At 30.9% G+C, this 24,410-nt stretch overlaps 1 protein-coding gene across 2 annotated transcripts; it reads left to right on the top strand.

The window, feature by feature from the left end:
- Nucleotides 1–24,410, top strand: LOC124353751 (methyltransferase-like protein 22). 2 transcript variants are annotated; one of them, XM_046803740.1, is made up of 6 exons: nt 1–84; nt 4,320–4,487; nt 5,551–5,682; nt 7,924–8,109; nt 11,783–11,950; nt 24,054–24,410. In XM_046803740.1, exons 2-6 carry the CDS (start codon nt 4,406–4,408, stop codon nt 24,155–24,157), a joined length of 672 nt encoding a protein of 223 aa, XP_046659696.1. In that variant the 5' UTR covers nt 1–84; nt 4,320–4,405; the 3' UTR covers nt 24,158–24,410. The 2 variants fall into 2 exon arrangements, with proteins under 2 accessions (XP_046659696.1, XP_046659695.1); XM_046803739.1 differs by lacking the exon at nt 1–84 and adding an exon at nt 264–630.

The following is a 24,410-nucleotide window of genomic DNA, read 5'->3' as shown; positions in this document are numbered from 1 at the left end:
GCTGACTTCTCAAAACTGGAATTATAAGTAGAATAAAATAAAATAGGTTTTAATAAGATATCAATAATTTAAAATATTATTCTGGTACTGTTCCAACTATGTAGTTGAAAGTAAATAGTCTAGTTGATATTATTAATCATTTAGGTATTAACATATTAGATTTGATATATCACAAGATCTGCAACAACGATCTAATCAATTATTCCATTTTACCGGGTTTCCTATCATCACCGGTTAAAGCACGTACTTTGAATTGTTTAAAATTATTGTAATATTACAAATTATATTTTGAATTTGTATTAACATCTTCTCATTGCTGGTTTTGCGTATGAAAGTCTACCCTTATAATAACTATTCTAGGACAATGATCCTTATTTAATTTAGGTTGCATGCCAGTAATAATGTAGCACTGGTTTTCCCGTTATGGCCAGAGAAAGTACTGTATTTATGTTTACCTTGTTCTCTCTAATAGTCTATTTCTGTTCTTACTTGATAGTATGCCAACAATGAGATAATTTTAACTAGCTTTCATTATTATTTTGGTTACATGCCAAAACTGAGCATTATTTCTCAGTTTCAATTGAATGTGATCATATGACCAACTAAAACAGAACTAGACCTAACTTACAGGTAGGCTAGGCCTAATGTTTTGTAATTATCAGTAATAACTTTACATTTCTTAGACTGGATTAACCCAAGATCTGTGTGTGTTGTACATAGGTACACAATTTTAAATAAGTATTAACAGTGTTAAAATGTAGAAAATTCACTAGTTCTTTTGGTTACAGTATGAAAGCAGTACAGCCATTACGAAAATGATAATTTAATCATGGATAATTCTGATTATTATAACTACTGAACAATAACAAACTGAATTACGATAAAAGTATTTCATATTATGGTATAGTTCACCTATGTTTTTATATCTAAGTAATAATTTAATGATGAGTTCAAAGCAGTGTGAAACTTACTTCTTACTATTTTGAAGGATAAGCATGTCTGACAGCTTTTGGCATAAATAATATAAGTTTATCATCATTGTAGTTATTGCCATTACTCAAAAATCGGACACGAATGACATTGTTTGAATTAAATCTAAACAGCATTGTTATAATACACTATATACATCTAACTTTAATTGAAAATACATATAATGAGAATGATTTTGTATTTGATAATTTAGGTATTTATGTAATCGATAATGTGGTTCGCTGATTCGACTGTCATGGTGGCATTTTATTATACTGCATCCATTCTTTTCTATATGACATCAATATTTAACCTTAGTTTAATGTCAGTAAAATTTTTGTTTGTGTAAAGAAGAAAAATAATAGATTGAAGTCTTTGCCTTGATAATACACAAACAATACTCTACATAATAACATAATAGATTTTTTACATTTACATCTCATACAGTCTCTCATTTACAGTCACAGTATTGAGCACCTTTTTGCACTCACACGTTATGAGTCAGTAGACTTTCCAATGCTGGAAGAAATTCATTTGTTGTAATTTCAGGAACCCTCCATCTTCAAACCAACTCCATAAAAGGGATCCAAATTTTATCCTACCCTGTTTTAATTGGTGATAAACCCTTAAAGAATGTTGGGTTGGCAATTGATGTAGGTAGTGATACTGCTAAATCAAATGTTGCTGTAATCTTCTGACTGACTACTAATTTGACCTTGTAATTCACCTGTCCAGCATGTCAGCAGCATCTAATTGAGTGCTAATAGATGCTTGGACTTTTGTTCTATCTCTCCAGGAAACCTTTCTCGATAAGCAACCTTTGTACGTTGTACTGCTTACTTATCCGCCAGAAACTCCACTGTCTAGTCACCTTTCTATCTTTCACACACCAAAAGACTGCAATCAGTGCAATGCAGATTCTGTCGGCTCATAGGATAGCAGTTGGGCTATCAGTACCTGGACTCGCCTATTTCTGAAATTGAGATCCAGCTCGGCCTAGATCCTCTCGTCCACTAGCGTTGTGAGATTGCGGACATTTCCTTTCCTTATAAGATACTTATCAGCGAGTTGAACTGTCCCGAGTTATTATCTCTCATAGAGTTTAAAATTCCACTCAACAAAGATTCCAAGACCTCTTCATCAATCGGTCACACCAAACAAAACCTGCAAAATGCTCTTATCCCAAGACTTTTGAAGTTGGGCAATATTCTCAGCTTCCGGAATCACAGCAGCACCAGTATCAAGTGTAAATTCAAGACTACCCTTCAGGATCTCAGCAGAAACTGACTCTCTGTGGACTTATAAAGTATTCTGTAACGTTCATACATTGACTGCTGCTTGTATTTTGGTCACACCATTTTATATTCAACTGTTCTTCCCTAATATTCTTAGTAGTATTATATTTTGTTGTCATAGAGTTATGTTTATATTGTTATAGGGTTGTTTGTAGTTATTTTTCTGTCAGTTAACTCATCCCTGTTGTTGATTATTACTGTTATCGTTGTTATATTGTTTATTATCAATTGTTACTATATCATTACCTATGTTGGTTTTCTTTTTTTATATTTAGAGTTCTGTTTTATCATCTCAATTGTAAATTGAGTTTTCTGTTTATAAATAAATAAAATGAAATAAATTTGTTGAATGTAAATATCTGAGTTCATTCATTGTTATCATTTTTCTCTTCCTTAAATTGCAATAAAATACTGTTTTTCTCATGAAATCAAGACTTTAGTGCTATCGATGGACCTTTCTTTTCTTTTCCAAAGTTGCATGTGTAATGTTGCTTCCAGAAAATGTCTGTGCAAACCAAATGCAATCTTTCATTACCGAGACTTCTACCAATTTCAGTCATTGGATACTTTTAGTCCAAGCTTTTACTACCAGACTTTAAGAAATATAGGTTACTATTTACATACAGTTTTACACCATGGACAAGCAACACCCTAAGATTTGACTAAAACTGACTTGGTTCCTATTAGGGTGCCATCATTTGATCACACTATTTGATTTGCTGTGGATGACATCTTACTCTTCTCTTTGGGGTTGATGCAGTCTAAGAAAGAGCTATGAAGTAAATGCTCTATCTTCGTGATATCTGATTCCGTCTTTGATACAGGGCATTTGGAGTTCTTGTCAATTAATAAAGAATATTCTACATGAACTAGGGTTTCTCTCCAGTGATCAGTGCCCAGTCTGTATGCTACTAACTGTGCTTGTTTTAAGGAGGATGCTGCAGGATATCAGGTTGAATAATAGTGTCTCTGTACTCCTATTGGTGTTAAATTTGTACAGATTTGTGAGTTTATCGATGCCATTGTCTGTATTGGTTTCCAGGGCCACTAGACCATGATGCTATGTGCAATGTGGGTCCTGACAACTAATAAGTAGTCAGTAGCTGATTAGAGGAATGTTAAACAAAACATAAAAGGGTCATCGTGAGAGATATTATTTTGCTTTCTAACTATATACTACTCAGGTGCACATTCTCTTTCAAATTTTGATCTAAAGTAATATATGTAGATGTATTCCTTCTTTGGAGGGTATGCACTGCAATGTGCTAGAGGCTGTTTGGGATTTTATTGTTGTTAAATGGAACTATTTCTTCCCAGGATTGATTCTGAGACTGTTTGACACCAGTCAAATATTCCACAGATTGTAATTGAGAACATCTGTTGCAGTTTTAGGGAATCATATTTGAACAAGTATAATTGTAACGTCCACATAATTAAGGGTATTATGTCACCTGCTTGAAATGTTGTACAGAAGACTAGCAACAAAGAGATACCAGAGGAGTGATAGAAAACTTGCTATGGGCTACCCTTGGTTTGCTTATTTGAACTGACGTTCCAAGGAGTTGGTATATATTACCCTCCCTAGGCATCATTGAACAAATCAATATCCATTGTCCAATATCCATATCAGGATCCACTCCCCTTCTAGCTTTCTTGGAGATGTTTGAGATGTTTTCAAACGCCTCCTCAATATCTAGAAAATATCTGACTGTCATTTATCTCCTAGCAAGAAAATCCTTGTTCCTACAGACAGAGTTGTATGCTACAGAACAGTCTTTTTATTCATATATTTCAAATTTTGAATATTTGATCATGTATAAGTGAAGCTAATTCACTCTGAAAATTGTAGTGATTTAGTTTGATTAATCATTTTGGAATTCATTGACCTAATACTGTAGTTAAAGAGCTCAATTAAGATATGAGCAGGTTGTCCTACTAAAGTTGCAGTAGGATAGTTTTAAAACATTTATTTACTTTATATGTTGTCATTTTGCATGATACATTTTGAGATTTAAAATTTCACATTAAAAGATAGGGTATTTCAATTTGTTTCAGAAATATTAGATCTACAAGCTGATGACCAAGTTGATCACATTCCTCTTAATACAACTGCTTTTGTAATAAACATAGTTCCTTATGATATGTCTTCTGAAGAGTTGACCGTTACTTCGGAGATCTATTCTGAGTTGGAAGGATGTCTCTTACGTGGTGTTTCTGAAGAAAGTAAGTAGTTGTTATATGTAAAGCATTAGTTTCCACATTGATTTCACAAATTTGCTTTTGAAGACAGTGTGTAAATTAAAAAACTAAAATGTATAAAAACAAAAATATAATAAATTGTTTAATAAATAATAATTTGGTTAGACTAACTTCTAGAATGCCTTGTATTCTAGAGATAAAATAAAAGTTTCTTCTAAAAATCCAACCCTTTGGTGATGTATGCCCTTTAAAGTTTAAAAAATAATCATCAATATGTTTATAACAGTGGGTCCACGCTATTTGATGAGATGGTATCTAGCTAATTATGTATCCCTTTATACCTCTTTGCCAGACCAGCAACATTAAGGCAATACAAGACACTAGATATAACTGTTCCTATTTTCCTTCCAAAGCAGTAATGTTGGCATTTATAATCTGGAGACTAGATGTGAACCCTCCTCCATGAACCTGTTGTTCTCAAATACAGTTCATTCAAACCAAAAAATGTAAGATAATAAGTTTCTCCATGTATCGTACATAATCTGATAAAATATAGTTAACATTTGCAAAAATAATGCAGTGTAAGTTTTTTTAACAGAAATAAAACATATAAATTTTGGTTGCCTAGTTTTAAGAAACATTCTACTCAAACTCGTTTTATTTATTTTTGTTTTAATTGATTATTTACAATAAATTTAAATGCTAAAACCTTTCATCTGACTATATTTATCCCAAAGTAACTGCATCTTTAAAACATATAATTTGTTTTCAAACTTTTGAGGGCCTTTGCCTCCTCCTAATGGTTGCGTGTTTGAACACATTTTTCACTAGAATGTTCTCTTGGTTTATCTTGTGGTTTCGTACATACCTTGCAGACTCATGGGTCTTTATCAATAACATCACTACACTAACTTATTAAGTCTACAGAAATAACAAGTGTATTTGGTTTTTAAATGTGTAATACTGCTTACCTCATCAAATATTTAGTATTTGTAATACATAATTTTTTATGTTCAATAATAATTACATTAATAATAATAACTTTAATATAATTAATTTAATAATAATTGTGATGATCTGTTTTTAGATATAATTTCTTATTTCAAATTCACGTACCCATTGGAAGCTGTAAATGGAGATGTGAATGGTGTAGAAACAGACGAGGATGGCGATTTGGTGGTTATTCGTAAGAAAAACAATGAAAAAGTAATAAAAATAGGTGAGAGTTAAGTTAATTTTTTTCTTCTATTGACTTAGTTCGATATTAAAACTCACACAACCATAAACATAACATAGCTACTATGGTGGGAGGGTTAATTCAATTATTGTATTGCAATGTCAGATTCCAAATACTGTACTGAGAGAAAGGTGAACTGGAGCTAAATTCAACATTCAGATACACATAATAGTTGAAAGAGCTGGTGGCTTTTGCTACTAGGATGATCTGGAGATTGAAAATTGCTTGGATTTTCTGTATACACGTCATGGCATGTTTACCCAGATGACCTTAAATAATTTAAAACTTAAATAATACTCACTCATATTAATTAAAAAATCTTAAGTACATTAAATACACTTTAGTACTGAGGGTTTTCTCAATTCTTGGGTGCTCGCTTAGAAATAATTTAAAAATTTTTGCTATCTAATCGTGGAAGACCACAAACCTTCAGAACCTATGTATATAGCCACGTTTAATATGTATCTGGCAGTGTAATTTGTTTATTCTATATTTTATTCTAAATGCTCTGAACTTGTGTTCAAAATTGCCACCGTATAGTATATAGTGACATTAGATTTATTTTGGGAGAAATTCAACATGAATTGAATTTTGTGTAAGAATAATACATAATGAATTGTACAGCAGTTAAAAATGGTTGCTTTGTGAAGAAAAAAACAAATGTTCTTTATAAAAAGCGAAGTGGCCTTGTGTTACTGATAACCTTGTCAAAACCTAACTCAATCATGTTAGGGAAAATCAAAGATCTTTCAAACCACTTTTCACAAATACCAAAAACTCTAGTATATGAAATTGTGAGTGAGAAAGTTGGACATGGTAAGTTTTGTGCCCAAACTCTTAACTGATGAACAAAACAAAGAGAATGGGACTAGCTCTAAAGTTTCTTTTTCGGTACCATGGAGAAGGTGATGCATTTCTTAACCACATAGTAACTGGTAATGGAACATAGATTTCTTACATCTGTGTGAAAGGAAAAAATCAATAGAGTGGGATTACATCTTATCGTTGTGTAAACCACCGCGTACAGTTTTATGCGTAGACAGGAAAATTTTATTCAGTAGTGATTGAAAAGCTTGTATACTAGGAGGCATGTAGCTGTGCCTGCGTTCTTGGTCAGTAAGGCTGGTGACAAGGGCTGGGTGGGGAAGAACTGCATGCGTTCTACAAACATAGACTAGGCATTGCCACTGCTTACCTTCCCCACTTGATGGCGATAATACATAGACTGATGTTTTTATGCATGGCAGTACAATTTGGGCTTGCTCCAGTTGTGAGCACAGCTATTGTACCTATATATTATGATAAGAGCTTAAAATGTAAATAGTACTGTATCAATGTTGAAAAATAGTTTGAATTGTACTTACTTTCAAATGTATATAAAAACAATTATGTAAATGTTAAATTTTTATTTATTAAAGCAACTTACTCTCTGAATGACCCTCATATTGTTGAAATGCATTTGATCAGTTATGAATTATGTTTAGATATTAGTCAATTTTTGAGAACTATTTAAAATATTTGATATACAATAATAAACCATTTAACACTTAGTATATATTTTATTGTACAATGTACATTTAGAATTCAATTAATTCATCATCAGGTACTCATAGGTACCTGAACCTACAAGTATCTGATGATGAATTCATTGAATTCGAAATCTACATTGTACAATAAAATATATAAAAAGTGTGAAAAGGTTTTTTATTGTATATTTATACAAACACTTTTCGAGGTTACATTTCTAATAAAATATTTGGTTGTTTATCAGCAGTTGTTTCTACCAGCAAAATATGTCCTTATTCATTAAAGTTTGGTGGTCACATTTTATTTTGTTTTTGTTGTTTATATTGTGCAAAATATCTTTATACAAAGAAGGTTCTTGTTAAAAAAAATAAATAGTTCAGGACGAAATAAAGATAGACATTTTTAACAGAGATTATGTACTAGATTTTAAGACTTGGTGTCACTATATAAATTGATCAGTTGCTCAGGAGCAGAATGAACCAATTTCTCTCTTACACTGACAATGATAGATACCATAATATCTCTCTTACACTGACAATGATAGATACCACAATCTCTACCCAAAGATGATTTAGTTGGTTAATAAATGGGTACTACTATAAATGTTTGTTGATAGTTAGCCTACCATGGAAAAAATATATGCTAGGTTGTTGTAATCTCCCAACCAATGTTTGAATATAACACTCTGATGTGCAGAACACAGTACTGCAACACCGTTGCGGCTAGTGGGACTTCAGGTGTGGCGCGGCGCGTTGCTGCTTGCCGACTATGTGTTACATAACGCGCAGGCCTTGTCACAGTCGACAGTGCTAGAGCTTGGCTCAGGCGTTGGTCTCACCAGCATTGTCACTAGTCTTGTAGCTCGTAGAGTCATCTGCACAGGTATAGCATTTATAATACTTACTAATAGGCTGTGTCAAAGTATTTGTTTGAAAATAGGCTTCTTACTCAGGTCATTAAGGCTGGTAATAAATCTCTGAAGTTTTTTTAATTAAACATAGTACAAAATAAAATTTGGACAAGTCAGGCTAACTCTACTGACATGGTTCAAAATGTGCAATCAAACTGGCTGTAGGAATATTGAACACGCAATCAAACTGGCTGTAGGAATATTGAACACTGATTGTTAAATATTGGACTGAAACTGTTCATCCATCAGTAGAAATTGGTCTTTTAATTCAATATTATTTTGTATTCTGTTATATTATAAACACTTTTGTAAATTCATTCTTATGTGTATACAGTTATTATTTATTTAAATATATAAATATTTTTATTTTCTTTTAATCAAAAGAAACTGAAATCCTGCAATAGGTAAGGATATTATGGCCACAGTTTAACAATGCAGTGTTATAATCAGCTGATTAGAGCAGCTAAAATTAAAACAGCTGATTGTTGCGGCTCACAAATAGTGATGGTACATAACCACACTGGATATTGTTTAGTAGTTGGTTTTTTAAAAGTGCATATTTATCAACTGATTTTCTTAACCTTGATGTTGTTGGATTTGTTATTAAAGTGTAATAATTACGACTTTTTTTATTATATGCCATTTGTTAGATATTGTCGCTTAAAATTTTTAGGAAGCTGCCATTTTGATGAAAGTAAAGCTTCTAAAAAATTTTTTCTGTAAAGCTATATACCAAATTTAAACTTATTAAAACAAGCCGTTCTCAAATTTAAATACTTAAGTGAAAAATCGAAATGGCAGCTATTTGGGTAATTATTTCGTTTTCAGGAGTTTTAATACGATATTTTGGTTTGTATTTGGTCCAGCAATAATACCTGAAAATATTGATAGAGAGTTTTGGGACATTATATATATATTTATATATATTTTATATTAGTTTGCTTATTTAAACGCATATGTGACAGATACGGCCAAATACAAAATAATTGAATCGGAAAAAGTAAGCGCTCTGTGGTGTAATGGTAGCACATTCACCCGGCAAGTGAGAGATCCGGGTTCGACTCCCGGCGGAGCAAGTACTTTTTGTGATTCAATGTTTATTGAAATTAAAATAAGGCTATTGCCATTTATACTATTTAATGTAAATAAAAGTCGTTTGACAGGTATTTGGTCTTCCGATCATATGTTAGTTTGCTTATTTAAACGCATATGTGACAGATACGGCCAAATACAAAATAATTGAATCGGAAAAAGTAAGCGCTCTGTGGTGTAATGGTAGCACATTCACCCGGCAAGTGAGAGATCCGGGATATATATATATATATATATATAATTTCAATAAACATTAACCCTTTGAGTGCCACAGCGTCGCTAATTTTGACGGTACGAAAAGTGCATAAAGTGCCAGCGTCGCCAATTTTGACGTTTCGTATTTTGATAATATTTTATATAGTACAAGATTATTTTGGCAAAATAATCAGACGGCTGTATTCAATATTTTCCAAACTATCAATAAATACGAGTTTTATGTTGTTTCTTAACTATTTTATCTGTGAAACTTATGTTGTTTGGGTACTTATCAAGAAGCCACTATTTTTGGACGAGTTTTCCTTATCGGGAACAAAATAAATTACATTGTTAAAAACACCTGACTTTATTTAACCTATTTTGGAATGTACAAGTTATTACGACAATCAATTAAATCAAAAACTATAAGAACAACGTTTCATTATTCGGAAATGTCAGGTCATTCGTGTGTCTATTTGGATACGATTTGGAGATAAGAAGTATGACTCATCGAGTATTTTTCGATTCATTATGGAAGAAGGAACGTATAATGAAGTTTATTTTGATCTCTGATAAGGAAAACTCGTCCAAAAATAGTGGGCTGTGATAAGTACCTGTACGATGATTCTGTCTTACAGTCACGCGACGTAGCGGACGAGTACCGTGTTGCGTAACGGCCTTTCTTGTTGTTTATGTGCCGATAACCAAGCATTTGAGTAAATACAAAATAAAATAGTAACTTATACAGTATTTTACTGTATTTCTTTACAAAAGTAATGTATGATTTGAGTTGTGTTCAAGCGAAAAACGTGAATTTTCAGTGTAAATATTATTAGGGTTATTATTTAGTAAATGTAAACTTTTATGTAAATATGTTAGCAAGTATTTGTTTATAAATTTACTAATCATAATTATTTGTGTTGTATTAATGTTTTATTAGATTTATTAGGAAAACTATATCATTACTAAGTAATTTCTAAACTCTGACAAATGAAGTACAGTTTATAAAATGTCGGTACCAGGCAGCATTTTGTTAATACATATAATGCCATGTTTTTAAAATTCTAGAATAAGATATTACACATGGGTTTTATTTATAATCATATGGCCTTTATCATGGTATAAAGAAAACAAATCTTAAAAATACCGTATACACACAAATTAGGTTGAAACTTAACTTTTTATACAAAAGTAAAAAACTTTTTTTATAAATACTGAAATTTTTATATTTTTATAAATCAAATTTTATTTGTAACGATATGTATCATATTTTGCATTTAATAAGAAAAAAACAACAACAAAATGATGGAAATCTGTTTGGTAGTTATTTTACAACAGCTTTTGGGAAAAAAAGCTTACAAATATGCGAAAAACAGCGTGGCACTTTATGCATATGCCTTTGGAAAGTACCCGTGGCACTCAAAGGGTTAAATCACAAAAAGTACTTTTTGTGATTCAATGTTTATTGAAATTAAATAAGGCTATTGCCATTTATACAGTTTAATATATATATTTGTTGTAAAAGACTTAATGAATTCTTGTGTTTGTATTAGGATTTGAAAACTAAAACTAGCCATTCACTTAAAAGTTTTAACTATGTTCTTGATTATTTGTTACATGATAACTCTACAAGGCTATTCATAGAAAATGAATGATTTGCATTAAGCCAATATTACAATATTATTGAATACTTGATAATATTTACTAATTTAACCATCCATTTGGCCATATAGGCACACCCATTTTGGCTTTATGCAAAGTTACAGTTACTATTTACCTTTTTTTCCAAAATATGCTAAATTTGATAAATGAACTGGAACCACAGCTATTAAGTTTCTTGAATGTATGTCAACATTTTCTTTTCAACCAAACTAGCCAAAAGATTTATCACCTAATAAGAAACTGTGAAAATATATATACATATATAGGATATACATATTATACCAACAGATATAAAAAATGTGAATGAATAAAAAATTCAATAATTTTTTGAGAGGTGAATATAAAATATTGATTTACGTTTAAACATATTAAATGTTACATCATAGTAATTCTAAATTTATGTTCTATTATCTAAATGTAAATTGGTAAATCAATGTAAACAAGTTTAAAATTTTGTTGAACTGCTAAAGTATGAAACATTGTAAGATGCAAGTAATGAAATTTAACGGAAACTTCAGTACCTATTTGGGGTAATGTAGTTAATTGGGAACATATTGATATCATATTTGTTGGGGTAAAATTTGATGATTAAATAAATCATAGATTTGAAGATGACACAGTGACTAGATATGAGTAGGTAGCCACTGGAAAGTGAACCTAGAGGATGTGAACTCTTCACATTTTTGTCTGCTGCAGATGTAGATCTGGGAGGAATCCTGAACTTGATCACAGCAAATATCGAGCTGAATGCTGAGCTGGTGCGGGCACCGGTGAGCGTGATGGCACTGGACTTCTTCCAGGAGGACTGGAGCGAGGAGTTGACGGCAGTTGTGGGCCAAACGGACCTTGTGCTGGCTGCTGACGGTAAGGTACTGCTGTCGTAGCATCGGGCTTTGGCCACACCACTCACACACAGTCAGTCAGTTTCAGAAGTCATTGGCTCCAACTTTAACTTTGAATTAATTTTGTCTCCTTAAAACAGAAGGATGCAGATGGAAACACAAATTAATGTACAGAAGAGTTGAAAACATTAACTGTACTTTCCTTGTTTTTTAAAATGTGCTGTAACTCCCCATTGGGACACATTCCTAACAACAATACCATGATATGATTTGATACATTTATTTTAATCTTTCAAATCCATATTTAATATCTCTGTTCTATGTGAAAATCGAGTTTAGCTCCATTTCATCTTCTGCTTAGTGCAGCATCTGATTTCTCCAATCCCTGTTCTCTCATCTGGCCAAATTCTCAAATTGCAGCTTTGCTTAGAAATATTTTGGTTATTCCCCCTGTAAGAGTTCTATACTTTTTGTAATTTCTTACATAACTTATTTGTAGATTAACTAATTTAGATCTCTACCTGTGATGTACTCTTGGCGGGGAGTATCACTAATTCACATATTTTCTATTTTAACAACTCAATTTTTTTAAACTGTGAGTTGATAAATTGTAGTAAAACTTATTCAAATTAACAATAAGAAAATATTTATTCCACTGAAAATAATAGATGAATTAAGAAAAAGTAAATTCAGAATTTATGTTAATAAAAACTGCTAATGATAACTAGTGTACAAGACATATCAAAGATCGTTACTACTCATCTTTACTTCACATGTATCTTTCTGAATCCTTTACTTTCACAATTTAAATTAATACATGTTTACACTATGACACAAAATTGAGAAATAATAATAAATAAAAACATACATACTAATGCAAAAACGCAAAATGCAATAAATAATATAAATATTAGGAAGTCAGAAATTTTAGAGATAATAATAATAAACATAGAATAAATTTTGACATTACGTGAAATGATTACAATGTTAAATTCAACTACAGTATGATTTAAATTATTGAAATGTGTAATTCATATTTGAGAATAATAATCGTTCAAAGTAGTTAAATCTTTGCAAAATTATATTAAATAGCATGCAATATAATATTAAAATAGGGTGTTAATAATGGTATATGTAAAGAGAAAAATTGTTTTCTAGACAGTGGCATTTTAGCTCCTAAACACAAAATGTAGAAAATCATAAAATTGGAAGAATAGGCACCTTTTTATAGCATTTCAGTTCCTATGAGAGTTGTAAATTTTTGTGAAGCTGATAAACATGAAGGAAGTGTTTGCTGTGGTGTAAATTTTAACAAATTCAACAACTAGTGAGTTATCATTGTTTATCGAAGAGATGTATTTATGATTGATATGATAATGGCAGGCTCTTGAACTGTAAAAAATAGTGATAGCAGAATTACAAGTATTTTCCAAAGATAAGTACACCTTATTTTCAACTTATCAGCCAGTTTCTTACGTTTTTTGTAAAAAAATATAAAAAGTTATACAAATTGGAAATTATGGAAAAGATTTACAAATTATATTAAAAATATTGTTTTAAATAGAAAAGTTCTTGAACAAGTATTGAAAGAAATAAGTATCAATATTTTGTAATTATAATAAATAAATTATTGTAATTGTAATAAATAATAATAAATGACTTGTATCTCAGCACTTTGAATTCAATTTATAAAAATTTAACAGAGGAAAATACACAATACCTTTATATTCTTTATTGTATAAAAAGTATTTTATGTATTTTCTAAACTTCCCCTCAAAAGCGTGTGGTGTAGAATCATTATGTAATTGTTTTACTTTTTTATTTTTACAAAGAAGTTAAAATATAAAAAAGTTAAAATCATATTGGAGGGGGATCAACAAAAGCTCGTAATGAATTATTACTGAATTCCTTTGAAACATTTTATAAAAGCAAAGGCTGTAACAGTTGAACACTGATACCTAGCGGTGCAGTGGCTCAGTTGATTTAGTCTACTACTGTGGTAGTGGACATATTAAATCTTAACATGTATACTATATGATGTTAAAATTTTTAGTGTCACTGAAAATCGCTGGTTAATACTGAGAGTACGAGCTAAAATCATATGGTTATTCATAGAATTCCAAGCTTTTATTCACAAATTTGCATAAGTGCAGAGAAAAATTATAACTCAAGTAATTTTTACATAAATTGATCATCTCTTTTTGTTGCATGATTAGTGAGCATTTCTCTTTACATATATCGACTGTATTTTGTACCATTACTTAACGTAAAAAAATAAAAATAAAATGACATTAATAAAAAATAACAGATTTTTATTGAGTTGATGTACAGATTAGCTTATGAGAAGTTACCACTAGTAAAACTACATAAAAACATTGAGTATTTAGTTCATAATGAATTTGCCAAATTTCAAATTCATAGCTGAGGCAAGCGTTTGAGAAATATTTTTAAATTAGACATTTGTAAACAAACTGGGTATGATCATATGACATAGTAATACTCATGTAATCTAACTATCACAATGATATTAGCTAGAGTTGAAATTTTGCATGCACCAAGCCGAAGCCTGTTACGTGAGATTTGGTCTTGTGTACATATATTATATATTTTGTTTTTATAGTATAAAGATAAAGAATGAAGATTGTGCTAGTGTTGACCCAGTAAGGCTGACAGAAGATAGTGACCGACTTTTTGTAGTACAACAATCCATCAGTCCATCAGGGATGTATGTTTGATCACCATTTTTGAGTGGTAAATTTTCCTGGTACAACAGTATATCCACTCTGCAATAGTCAGTGCCTACTGTATATAGCCAGGCCTATCAAATTAAAAAATATTTAAATAAAATTGATTGGTATCTTAAAAAAGAAAAACATTAAGGTAACACAATGTTACCTTAAACTTAAATACTAGAATACTAAAACTGGAAGATATGAAAGCTGTTTTTTTTTCATAATAATTAAAATAAGTTAAGTGATTATAACTGATAATAAACTGCATTGAAATAAACTTCATATTTTAGAAAACTTTAAAATAACTTCTTCATATTTTAGTTTAGGATTCATAATGATAACAGTTAAATTCCATAATTTTTAGGATAATATAAATGAACCTTTTTTGACAATATATAGATTATTTGGAAATTGTTTCATGTTATAATTAATTGCGTTCTAAAATAATTTTTGAAAAAACAAAAATGTTAAATTCTAAATAAAAGAAATTTAAACAGTATTTTACTTTAACAAAGAAAACAGAATTTGAAATAGTTTTCCCAATACTTCATCTTCCCTTCCCAGTTTTGTTTTAAGTGGTGCTCTTATCTATTATCAGTATCATTGTTCAGGAGCTAGGTGAGTTCTTACCTGTACTTTATTCTGCGAGATAAAGACTACATAGTGCTATAGAGATGAAATGCATCTACCAAGGAGATAGCCTATTAGTTAAGTTTAGACCCAGTTAAAAGTGTAAATACAAAGAAAATTAATTACAACAAACTTAATTTGTTAATATAAGAGTAATTATGCATAATTTTTAATATATATTTTGAGAAACGTTTCAGTATTTACGTACATAATTTACAAAATCTACTTTTCATGGATTAAATCATATTTTATATCTAACAAAATTTAAATGAAAACACACATTTACAATGAAAACCGACACCTGGTCTGCGATGTCAAGTACAGTAGGCAAATTCAAATGACTGTGGAGTCGAGACAACTGTATAGTGATGCTAGACTGACTCACTCACTCACACAGAGACTGGTTGAGACACATCCATCGATGTACAATCTAGGGTATAATGGATGCATTATATCATCTATAAGCCGCCAGTTTCTTGTTAATCTGATACACAATGCGCTAGGTTATTCAATTTAAACATGTTTTATTTTTAGTTTTACAATTTTTAAATTAATTCTTGTATTGGGTGTCATGTTCATAGTTTTATCTAACTTTCTATCTTTCAATGTCCTCCAATTTTTTTGGCTTGACTAAAATTTTCCGTGAGCAATGCTCTTGTGATCAGATATGTATGTACATGTCCCCAAGACTACCGACCAATTAGTATCTTACCAGCTCTCTCGAAAGGCCTTGAGCGAATAGTTCATTCCCAAATATCAGATTTCTTGTCTAAAAATAATATTATTAATGTTTTTCAGTCTGGCTTTCGCCAAAACCATAGTACAGAAACTGCACTTCTGAAAATAACTGATGACATTCGATTAGCCATGGATCGAGGTCTTTATACCTTACTAGTTCTATTCGATTTCAGCAAGGCCTTCAATACAATCATTCATAATATTCTATTTAAAAAGCTTAAAAATTTAGGTTTCTCTGAAAATGCTTTAGCATGGATAAAATCATATCTGAGGGACAGAAAGCAGTGTGTGTGCAATGACAACTCAATGTCTGATTTCAGAACTGTGACCTGCGGAGTTCCGCAAGGATCAATACTTGGCCCACTACTTTTTATTTTGTACATAAATGACATTAACACTGTATTGCGACATTGCAAATTTCACTGTTATGCTGATGACTTACAAATCTACTCACACTTTAACATTATCGACATAAACCAGACTGTGAAGTGGATGAATGAAGACATACAACGACTTGTTCAATGGTCTTTAAAAAATGGACTTAAACTTAACCCGGATAAAACCCAACCCATGATTGTCTGTCATCAACGACTTGCCAACTCCATTGACCTACAAAATACACCGACAATAACTGTAGACGGAAAACTTTTACCATACGTTGAAAGGGTAAAAAGTTTAGGACTAATCATAAGCAAGACACTTGGATGGACCGATGCAGTGGTGTACACCTGTAACAGGGTGTTCGCTGCTGTGCACACACTGAAACGAATGCAAGGACTTCTACCATTTCACATTAAACTTCTGTTGATCAAGTCACTTGTGTTTCCTTACTTTAACTACTGCAACTCTGTAATCAATGACATGACTGTAGCCCTTAGCACTAAACTGCAAAGAGCACAAAATTACTGCATTCGCTTTCTGTTTGATTTACGTCGTAGGGATCATGTTACACCATATTTTATTCAATCATCAATTCTAAAATTAGCTGATTCAAGATCGATTAGAATTTTGTCATTGTTGCACTCTATTATTAATACGGATTCACCAAAATATTTATCTGAAAACTTTCAGTTTTTGGCGGGGAGTGGCGCAAGAGAAACTCGGTCTGGTGCACTAAGTCTCAGAATTCCAATACACAGAACCAAAACCTATAACCGATCCTTCACCGTTACCGCATGTAGATTATGGAACTCCTTGCCAGATCCTGTCAAACAAATTGAGAGCCGAAAACGGTTTGTGGCGGAGCTGAGACGAAAATACCTGAACCGGATGATCGTGGCGGGCGGCGGGGCTACTCTTTGAATCGTGACTGTGTGAATGGAAGAGTGAATGGAATACTGTAAGTGTAAGCTATAGTTAATTAGCCTTAATTTACATTATTAAGATTAATTTTTTAAGAGGTTAAATGTAAGAAAGGACCATGTGGTCCTAATTTCGCCTCAATAAAGAAGTGTTTCTTTCTTTCTTTCTTTACATGTGGAGTCCGGAAGCTGCATAACCTACTACACCATCAAAGTCACATAATATTGAAACATTGCTTAGAGAATTAAATTCTTGAAATATTTTGGCCTTACTGTAGAAAGCCACCAGATTTAAAACCGAAACTGCCACATTGTATAAGTATAACTTTCACCGCTAGAAATCAGTTATTCTATGTGATGAGACAGCTGATACCAAGAGGTTGCTAGATCGGACTTTTATCATAAAAATGATGCATTGAATATATTTTCCAACAGCTGGTTCTATGCTTGCTTCTCCTAATTGTTTCTAAATAGTCTTTGTTTTAAGCTGCTTTCTGTGACTTTTACCAAATTGTAACCAATTAGTGACACTTCCCTACTACACTTCAGATTCTTGTAAACTTTTTTGGTTCTAATATGATTAAATTTGTAATTATTGATATTTTATTTTGATAATAGGTTACAAATTTACATTAACAATCTAACTTTATTAGGAAAATACAAGATGAGTTCAAAAAGTAAGTACCAAAGTAATATACAAAAACAGTTTTTTAATTATTTTATTTTTACAATTAATATTATATCTTAAACCACTTTTAAATATAGTTTCTAACATTGTTCATGCGGATAACCAGTTTATCTAAACCTTACACAGTAAAATGTTACAGTAGTGAAGACAGCTATGTCTGTACTCAGTTTTGTGTTGCATCATGTTTGAAGAGCTTACTGACAAGCTCACATTCCATGTGCAGGACAAGTTGTAGTCTGAGGATGTCAGGTCTGGACTGAATGACAGGTGAGTGTATTCTCTCAACTGAACTATTCAATTTGACTTTTAGCATTTTTGATAAGTCTGTGAGAATTATTATTGGAATCCAGCAGGAACTAACTTGTGATAACCTAAGTGCTCAGTTACAATCTCGAAACTTGTGAAACATTCATTTCTCAATTCAACTGAAGCATTCTCATTATGAATCTGTCTTCTTTGATTTCCTCATTTAATCTCCTAACCAAATCACCATTCGCAACAGCAGGCCTCCTGTGAACATTATCACTGTGAATCTGTCTTCTTTAATTTCCTCATTCAATCTCCTAACTGTATCACCATTCGCAACAGGAGGCCTCCTGTGAACATTATCACTGTGAATCTGTCTTCTTTAATTTCCTCATTTAATCTCCTAACCATTCACAACAGGAGATCTCTTTGTGGTTTTTCATGGACATTGTTACATCCTTCATTAAACTGTGTAACCCATTTAGTAACATCCCATCTCTCATTGCACTATCACCGTACATTTCTCAAATCTGATGGTGGATTTCAGCTGCCTTAACATTCCTCGTATTCAAAAATCGAATAATAAACTGAATCTCATAGTCGTTGGTGTTATAGTAATTTTTTTAAACAATTTAAACAGCCATATTAAACACAAAACAGTCAACCATAATGTAATGACTTCAGTACGGAGGTAATGAACTAAAGAAACAAGTGTTCATACACGGTGGTGACGGTAGTGCTGCGATGGCGTTATGATGAAATGGTACTTACTCTTTGGATGCGCCTCTTATTATTAGATGACATGGAAGAAGAGAAACTGAAAGGGAAACAGTAGATAATTAACTCATCTGACTAACCTTCATGAAAGGTGTTCAAATAGGATGAAAATTATGTTTTCCGTTTTTAACTGTAAATAATTTGTCCCTCAATTCAAAATTGTAAATGTGATTGGTCTGAATTCCCAAGCATAGTACAATCCACGTGTAACCAGAGTTTAATCTCATATAGTTATTTCTTTACTTGGCTAATAAAAAAACTTTGTTCCTTAGGATAATAACTTTAAGATAACGTTCACAATCACTTTCCTCGTGTGTAAGTCATTTCAGTCCGCTTTGCTCTAATAAATTTTTAATGTTCCGTAAATTTGCGAAGTCAATTTATAGAAAGGGGAGTCATGATTTTTAAACATACCAGTTTGAAAAAAATCTAAGGCAGTAATTAACTACAAAATTTTATTTAGTTTCTATTAAACCTGTTTGTTGTTACGGTATAGAATTACATTACAAACAAAAACGTCAAGAAGCAAAAAAAATTTAAAATTGATATTTAGTAATGGTTAGTGAAATGGGCAACAATGTTGTACATAACACATTAGTAATTAATATTTAAAAAGCTGTTTATTTACACATTTTTGCATATGTACTACTTTTGATTTAAAATTATATTTACATTCTAAAAATTATAGATATTACTGTACTTAGTATGTGTGTATGGTATTACAGTTTGAAAAAAAACTAAAGCTTCATAATACAATTTTATGACAGGTGATTTATTAACAGACTTAAAATACTAGATCAAATATAGACTCGAAATAAATAACAATTGTTATGACAAATAAACTGTTTTATAATCTTACAATCAGATGACTACAATTTGGACAATAATCATATTAAAGACTATATACAATATTTTCCCTAATCATAAATAATAAATACTGGAATCGTTATAATTTTATTCATGTGTAAGGAGAAGTAAGCGTGGTAAATTGTATGTTTAGTTTTTAGTGTTGTATATTTAGTAATTCTTATAAAAAAATTTACGAAAGAAAATTATGAAAAATATGAATCCATGGATACAACACCTTGACATTTGGTACACCATGATAAATGTCATTCCAGTTATAATTTTACTATTGAAAACATTTTTTTTCAATTGTCATTTGTTTGATTTATTTTTAATAAGACATAAACCAACTAAGTTCTGCATTTCAATCTCAATATTTAATAGTGTAGATTTAATAATCTCATCATTAACAAATTTCTTAAATTTTTATTTTACAAACAACATAATTATGTATGTCCTTACGACATGCCCACTTCTAATTTAAGGGAAATGTTTGAGATTAAAAAATTGTCCATAAGAAGGGAACTAGCCTCAATAAGTTTTTTATGTAAGTTACTTAATAATTCAGTTGATAGTTCGTATTTGTTAAGTCACATAGGTTTGCATGTACCACATCATATATTTAGAGAATTTAATTTATTTGCTTTACCTACATGTAGAACAGTTTCTCATTATAACTTTCCTTTGTACAAGACTCTACGGTTTCTTAATTTAAACCAATCAAACATAGATATTTTTAATGATAATTTGGAAAATATTTTAAAGATATGCAGCAACCTTTTATTTTGATTTAATTTATTGTTCATTGTAGAAGTGTATGTGTACAATGAAGCAAGTTGTTATTTTTTTAAATTTTATAGAGTTCATTTATTTATGTTGTGTAAAGAAATTTTAATATTAATTTGTGTAACTGCCAGCAGTTTAGTTTAGTTTAGTTTGTTATGTTAAAGTTCATATTAAGAGTACATTAATTTTAGTTAAGATAGCTGTTTTGGGAATAATTGAAGGTTTTGTACTTTGTTTGTGCTATATCATGTCCTGTAGCTGTCATGTAAAATTGAAAATAAATAAATAAATAAATAGCCTAAGGCCATAGAAAAGCCAGTTTTTTTTTTACTTAAAGCATCTAAGTATAATGAGAAATGTATGTAGGCTTCGCAATTTTGCACAAAAACAACTATTTCATCGATTTTTTTCAATTTTTCTCTGTGTGCCCCAAGGAGTACCTAAAAATGTTAATTTACCATAAAAATTAAGTAATCATTTGCCTGACTGGGTGCACGATAACCTGAGGTATTTATTTAAGCACGGGATCAAATTTAACTAACCACCAAGACATGCAAACAGTAAAAACGCAATAATGAAATTCATAACAATGTGTACCCCCATCGGGCGCACAACGCACTTTACAAATGAAAGATCACGTGTACCCGATGGGGTACACTTCGTTGTAAACGTGTTAAAATTACCTCAACAATGTGCAAAGACAAATAAAAATAGATAAAATACTACCAGCTTTACCGAAAATGACAAGACTCAATACTGTAATGGCAATATTTCATCTGTTGTCTGTGACAGTTGACGTAACAGTATCATTGACAACAAAAAAGAAAATCATTTTGTAAAAATTGAAACAAAACGTGATGTTTTCAATGGTACCCATATCATGTAGATATAATAATATTATTGTGTATTACAGAAATTGAAGAAACAAGAATAATCAAGTGGCAAAAATCTCAAAATCAAGCGGTATGAGATCTAACAAAATATCTCATACTGTTATTGTTGTTATTGTAGAGTGGGTTAAAAATTCAGTATAACAAGTGTAAAGAAAGCTAATGAGTGGTATATTAACACGTTTAATAACGAGCGTCAACTTTAGTTAATGCGAGACTGTTTCTCACCAATTGGTCCCGTTAGACTTGTCTTCCACCAGACATCAAGCATGGTGAGATAGGATTCCGCACAGACCAAGTTTAAAAACATTTTTTTTTAATCAATTAGGGTTTACAACCATTAAATCAATATATATATATATATATATATATATATATATATATATATATATATATATATATATATAAATCAGTAAAGAAAAACATAATTTTTACTCATCAATTATACTTTAACTTACATCAATCATAGTGACGTAGGTCTATAGCGTACATCACAATGAATATAAGCATATTACTTTTCTCATAGAACCATGTTAACTATAGTTAAGATGGAAAACATTTTTATATAGGGTGTTCAGTAAAAGTGTTCCAATACTTTGGAATTTTGTTGTACACACAAAAATGAGCAAAGAACCCGTTTCGTAATGGCGGGCGTTAGTCAGTTTTGAGTTATTTTGATGGAATAATTTAAACATCCACCATTTTGAATCGGGTATAAAACGATTTTGATAATAATTGTTATATTTTCAAAAAGTTCTACCAAAGGTTAATGCAATTCATAACTTTTATCTTAACTGGTTCAAAAGATAATTTTTTAAATAAAAAATCATAGAGAGACAGACGGAGAAATAAAGGTTTTAAGACATACCTTCATATGAACTTTTTTGCTCATTTTTACATGTAGAACAAAAAGCCCAAATTATTGGAACACTTTTACTGAATACCCATATAGTGGTGTTTTTGATCAATTAAATAAAATGATTTTCTTTTTCGACCACGATTGATCCATTACAACACACAACAGACACCAACAGCCTATCTGGACACCCTGTTGAATCCTCTATGCTGTAGATTTTTGTAAGGATGCCAAAATACCAGTAAAAATTATTCCACTCCGGGACCACATGGCCAGCGTAATTTTGAAACATTTATGTAGACCGGCAAGTAATATCTAAATTGATAACATATACTACAATATAGGGGGGTTGTTTTAATGGTTGTAAAAGACAATAAAACAACATTGTGTTGGTATCACCTACAGTGACGTTCAATGGGGATAGTTTGGTGCGTCAACTATATTTGGTGCTGAACTGTGGTGATAGTTTTTTACATGTTGGTAGTGAAAGTTTTAAACTCTCAGGAGGTTAAAAGATTAATGTTTGTTCAAGTCAGTCATAATATTTTAATGGAATAAAAAATGTTCATGAAAACAAACTTTTACCAATGACTTATGAAACACACTGCATCATTAACACTTACATGCCATCAAAGTTACATTCATTAGGATACAATCATAACCATAACAGGCTTGAAAAACATTCTTTTATGTGTTGTAACATGCTTTATTACATTTTAAAAACATAAAAAATCTTTAATTTTGAACAAATCTTCATATAAATTAGAGAACTTATTAAATACTGACACTATACATTTTACACTCTTGTTTTTATTTATATTTAGATTCAGACTTTGGTGTGGGTCTGATGTAATTTGTTCATTTTAGTAATAGCTTTTAGTGCATTAGATACTGGAAATGTTGTAAATATGTAGTTACAGCTATTTTCTTTCTAACAGGTGAATTATGCTTTGTATATAATTTCACCAATTAGTACAAATTAATTAGTTCAGTATGTTTAGAGTTAAAATATTGATCAAAATTCATTGATAGAACACTTGTTTTGCTAATGCTACTACATTAAAATACATATATTTTTAGTAGAGATTAAAAGTAACAAAAAATAGGCAGAAATTATCTCCAGTTAAAGATTCTCAAAATACCTTGTTAATTTTATGCTTTTATTTATTATGCCTTTAGAGTTTTTTAAACAATTCTTCTTTAAATCTGTTAAGCTTTTTGAGTATTAATTGTGTTACTCAGGTTGGAAGATAAGCGTATACTTGTTGTATGCTGTATTTGTATTAATTGTAATTTTAATGTGTGCAACAGTTTTGAAATGACACCCAAAAGTTCTTGTTAATGCCTCAGAAAGAAGTTCAGTTGTAAGTTTATTTATGCTATAATGTTTGAGATGGTTGCGTATTTGAGTTAATCCATATTTTATAGTTTATTAGTGACCATTTCTCAATATAGATTTCTTCAAAATAAACAATACTTCTCTTAAAAATTATTTGTATCAGGGTAATCAGTATTGGTATCAGTCTACGCTGTCTTATATTTTTCTTTTGCGATGATAGTCAAAACATCTTCTGAGAGCAACTTGGTATTTGGCTGTCATTTCTGTTGTCAACTAATAAATAATTTATTTTACAGTAATTTATGATAACGATTTGACTGAAGCGTTTGTTAAAACATTAACAAAAATATTAAGCACTCCACCAAAGAAAACTGTACTTGTGGCATTAGAGAAAAGGTAAGTACAATTTAAATATAAGAGTGATTTTTTTAAAATTGTTTATTATGTTTTATATCAAGTGGCATGGAAACAAGTCTGTTGAGCAATAGTCAATAGCAGCATAGTGCATGATCGTCATGTCAGACGGCCGACTAATTATCTAGATGGCGGTGACTCTTGTCTAAATTATCTAAAAATGTTAATTCAGACACAATGCCCTTATAGATTAAAAGGCCTGAGTGCAAAACTCACATCCTTAGCTCATTTGACAATAT

This window comes from Homalodisca vitripennis, chromosome 2 (genome assembly GCF_021130785.1).
Source record: "Homalodisca vitripennis isolate AUS2020 chromosome 2, UT_GWSS_2.1, whole genome shotgun sequence".
Classification (NCBI taxonomy): Eukaryota; Metazoa; Arthropoda; class Insecta; order Hemiptera; family Cicadellidae; genus Homalodisca; species Homalodisca vitripennis.
This window is presented reverse-complemented; position numbering and strand designations above follow the sequence as displayed.

Bases quoted from the DNA above. Each gene is read 5' to 3' on its own strand.
- LOC124353751 (XM_046803740.1), top strand. From the start codon at position 4,406: ATGTCTTCTGAAGAGTTGACCGTTACTTCGGAGATCTATTCTGAGTTG. The intron at 8,110-11,782 runs GTATAGCATTTA...TGTCTGCTGCAG, and splicing joins TCGTAGAGTCATCTGCACAG to ATGTAGATCTGGGAGGAATC. The intron at 11,951-24,053 runs GTAAGGTACTGC...TTTATTTTACAG, and splicing joins CCTTGTGCTGGCTGCTGACG to TAATTTATGATAACGATTTG.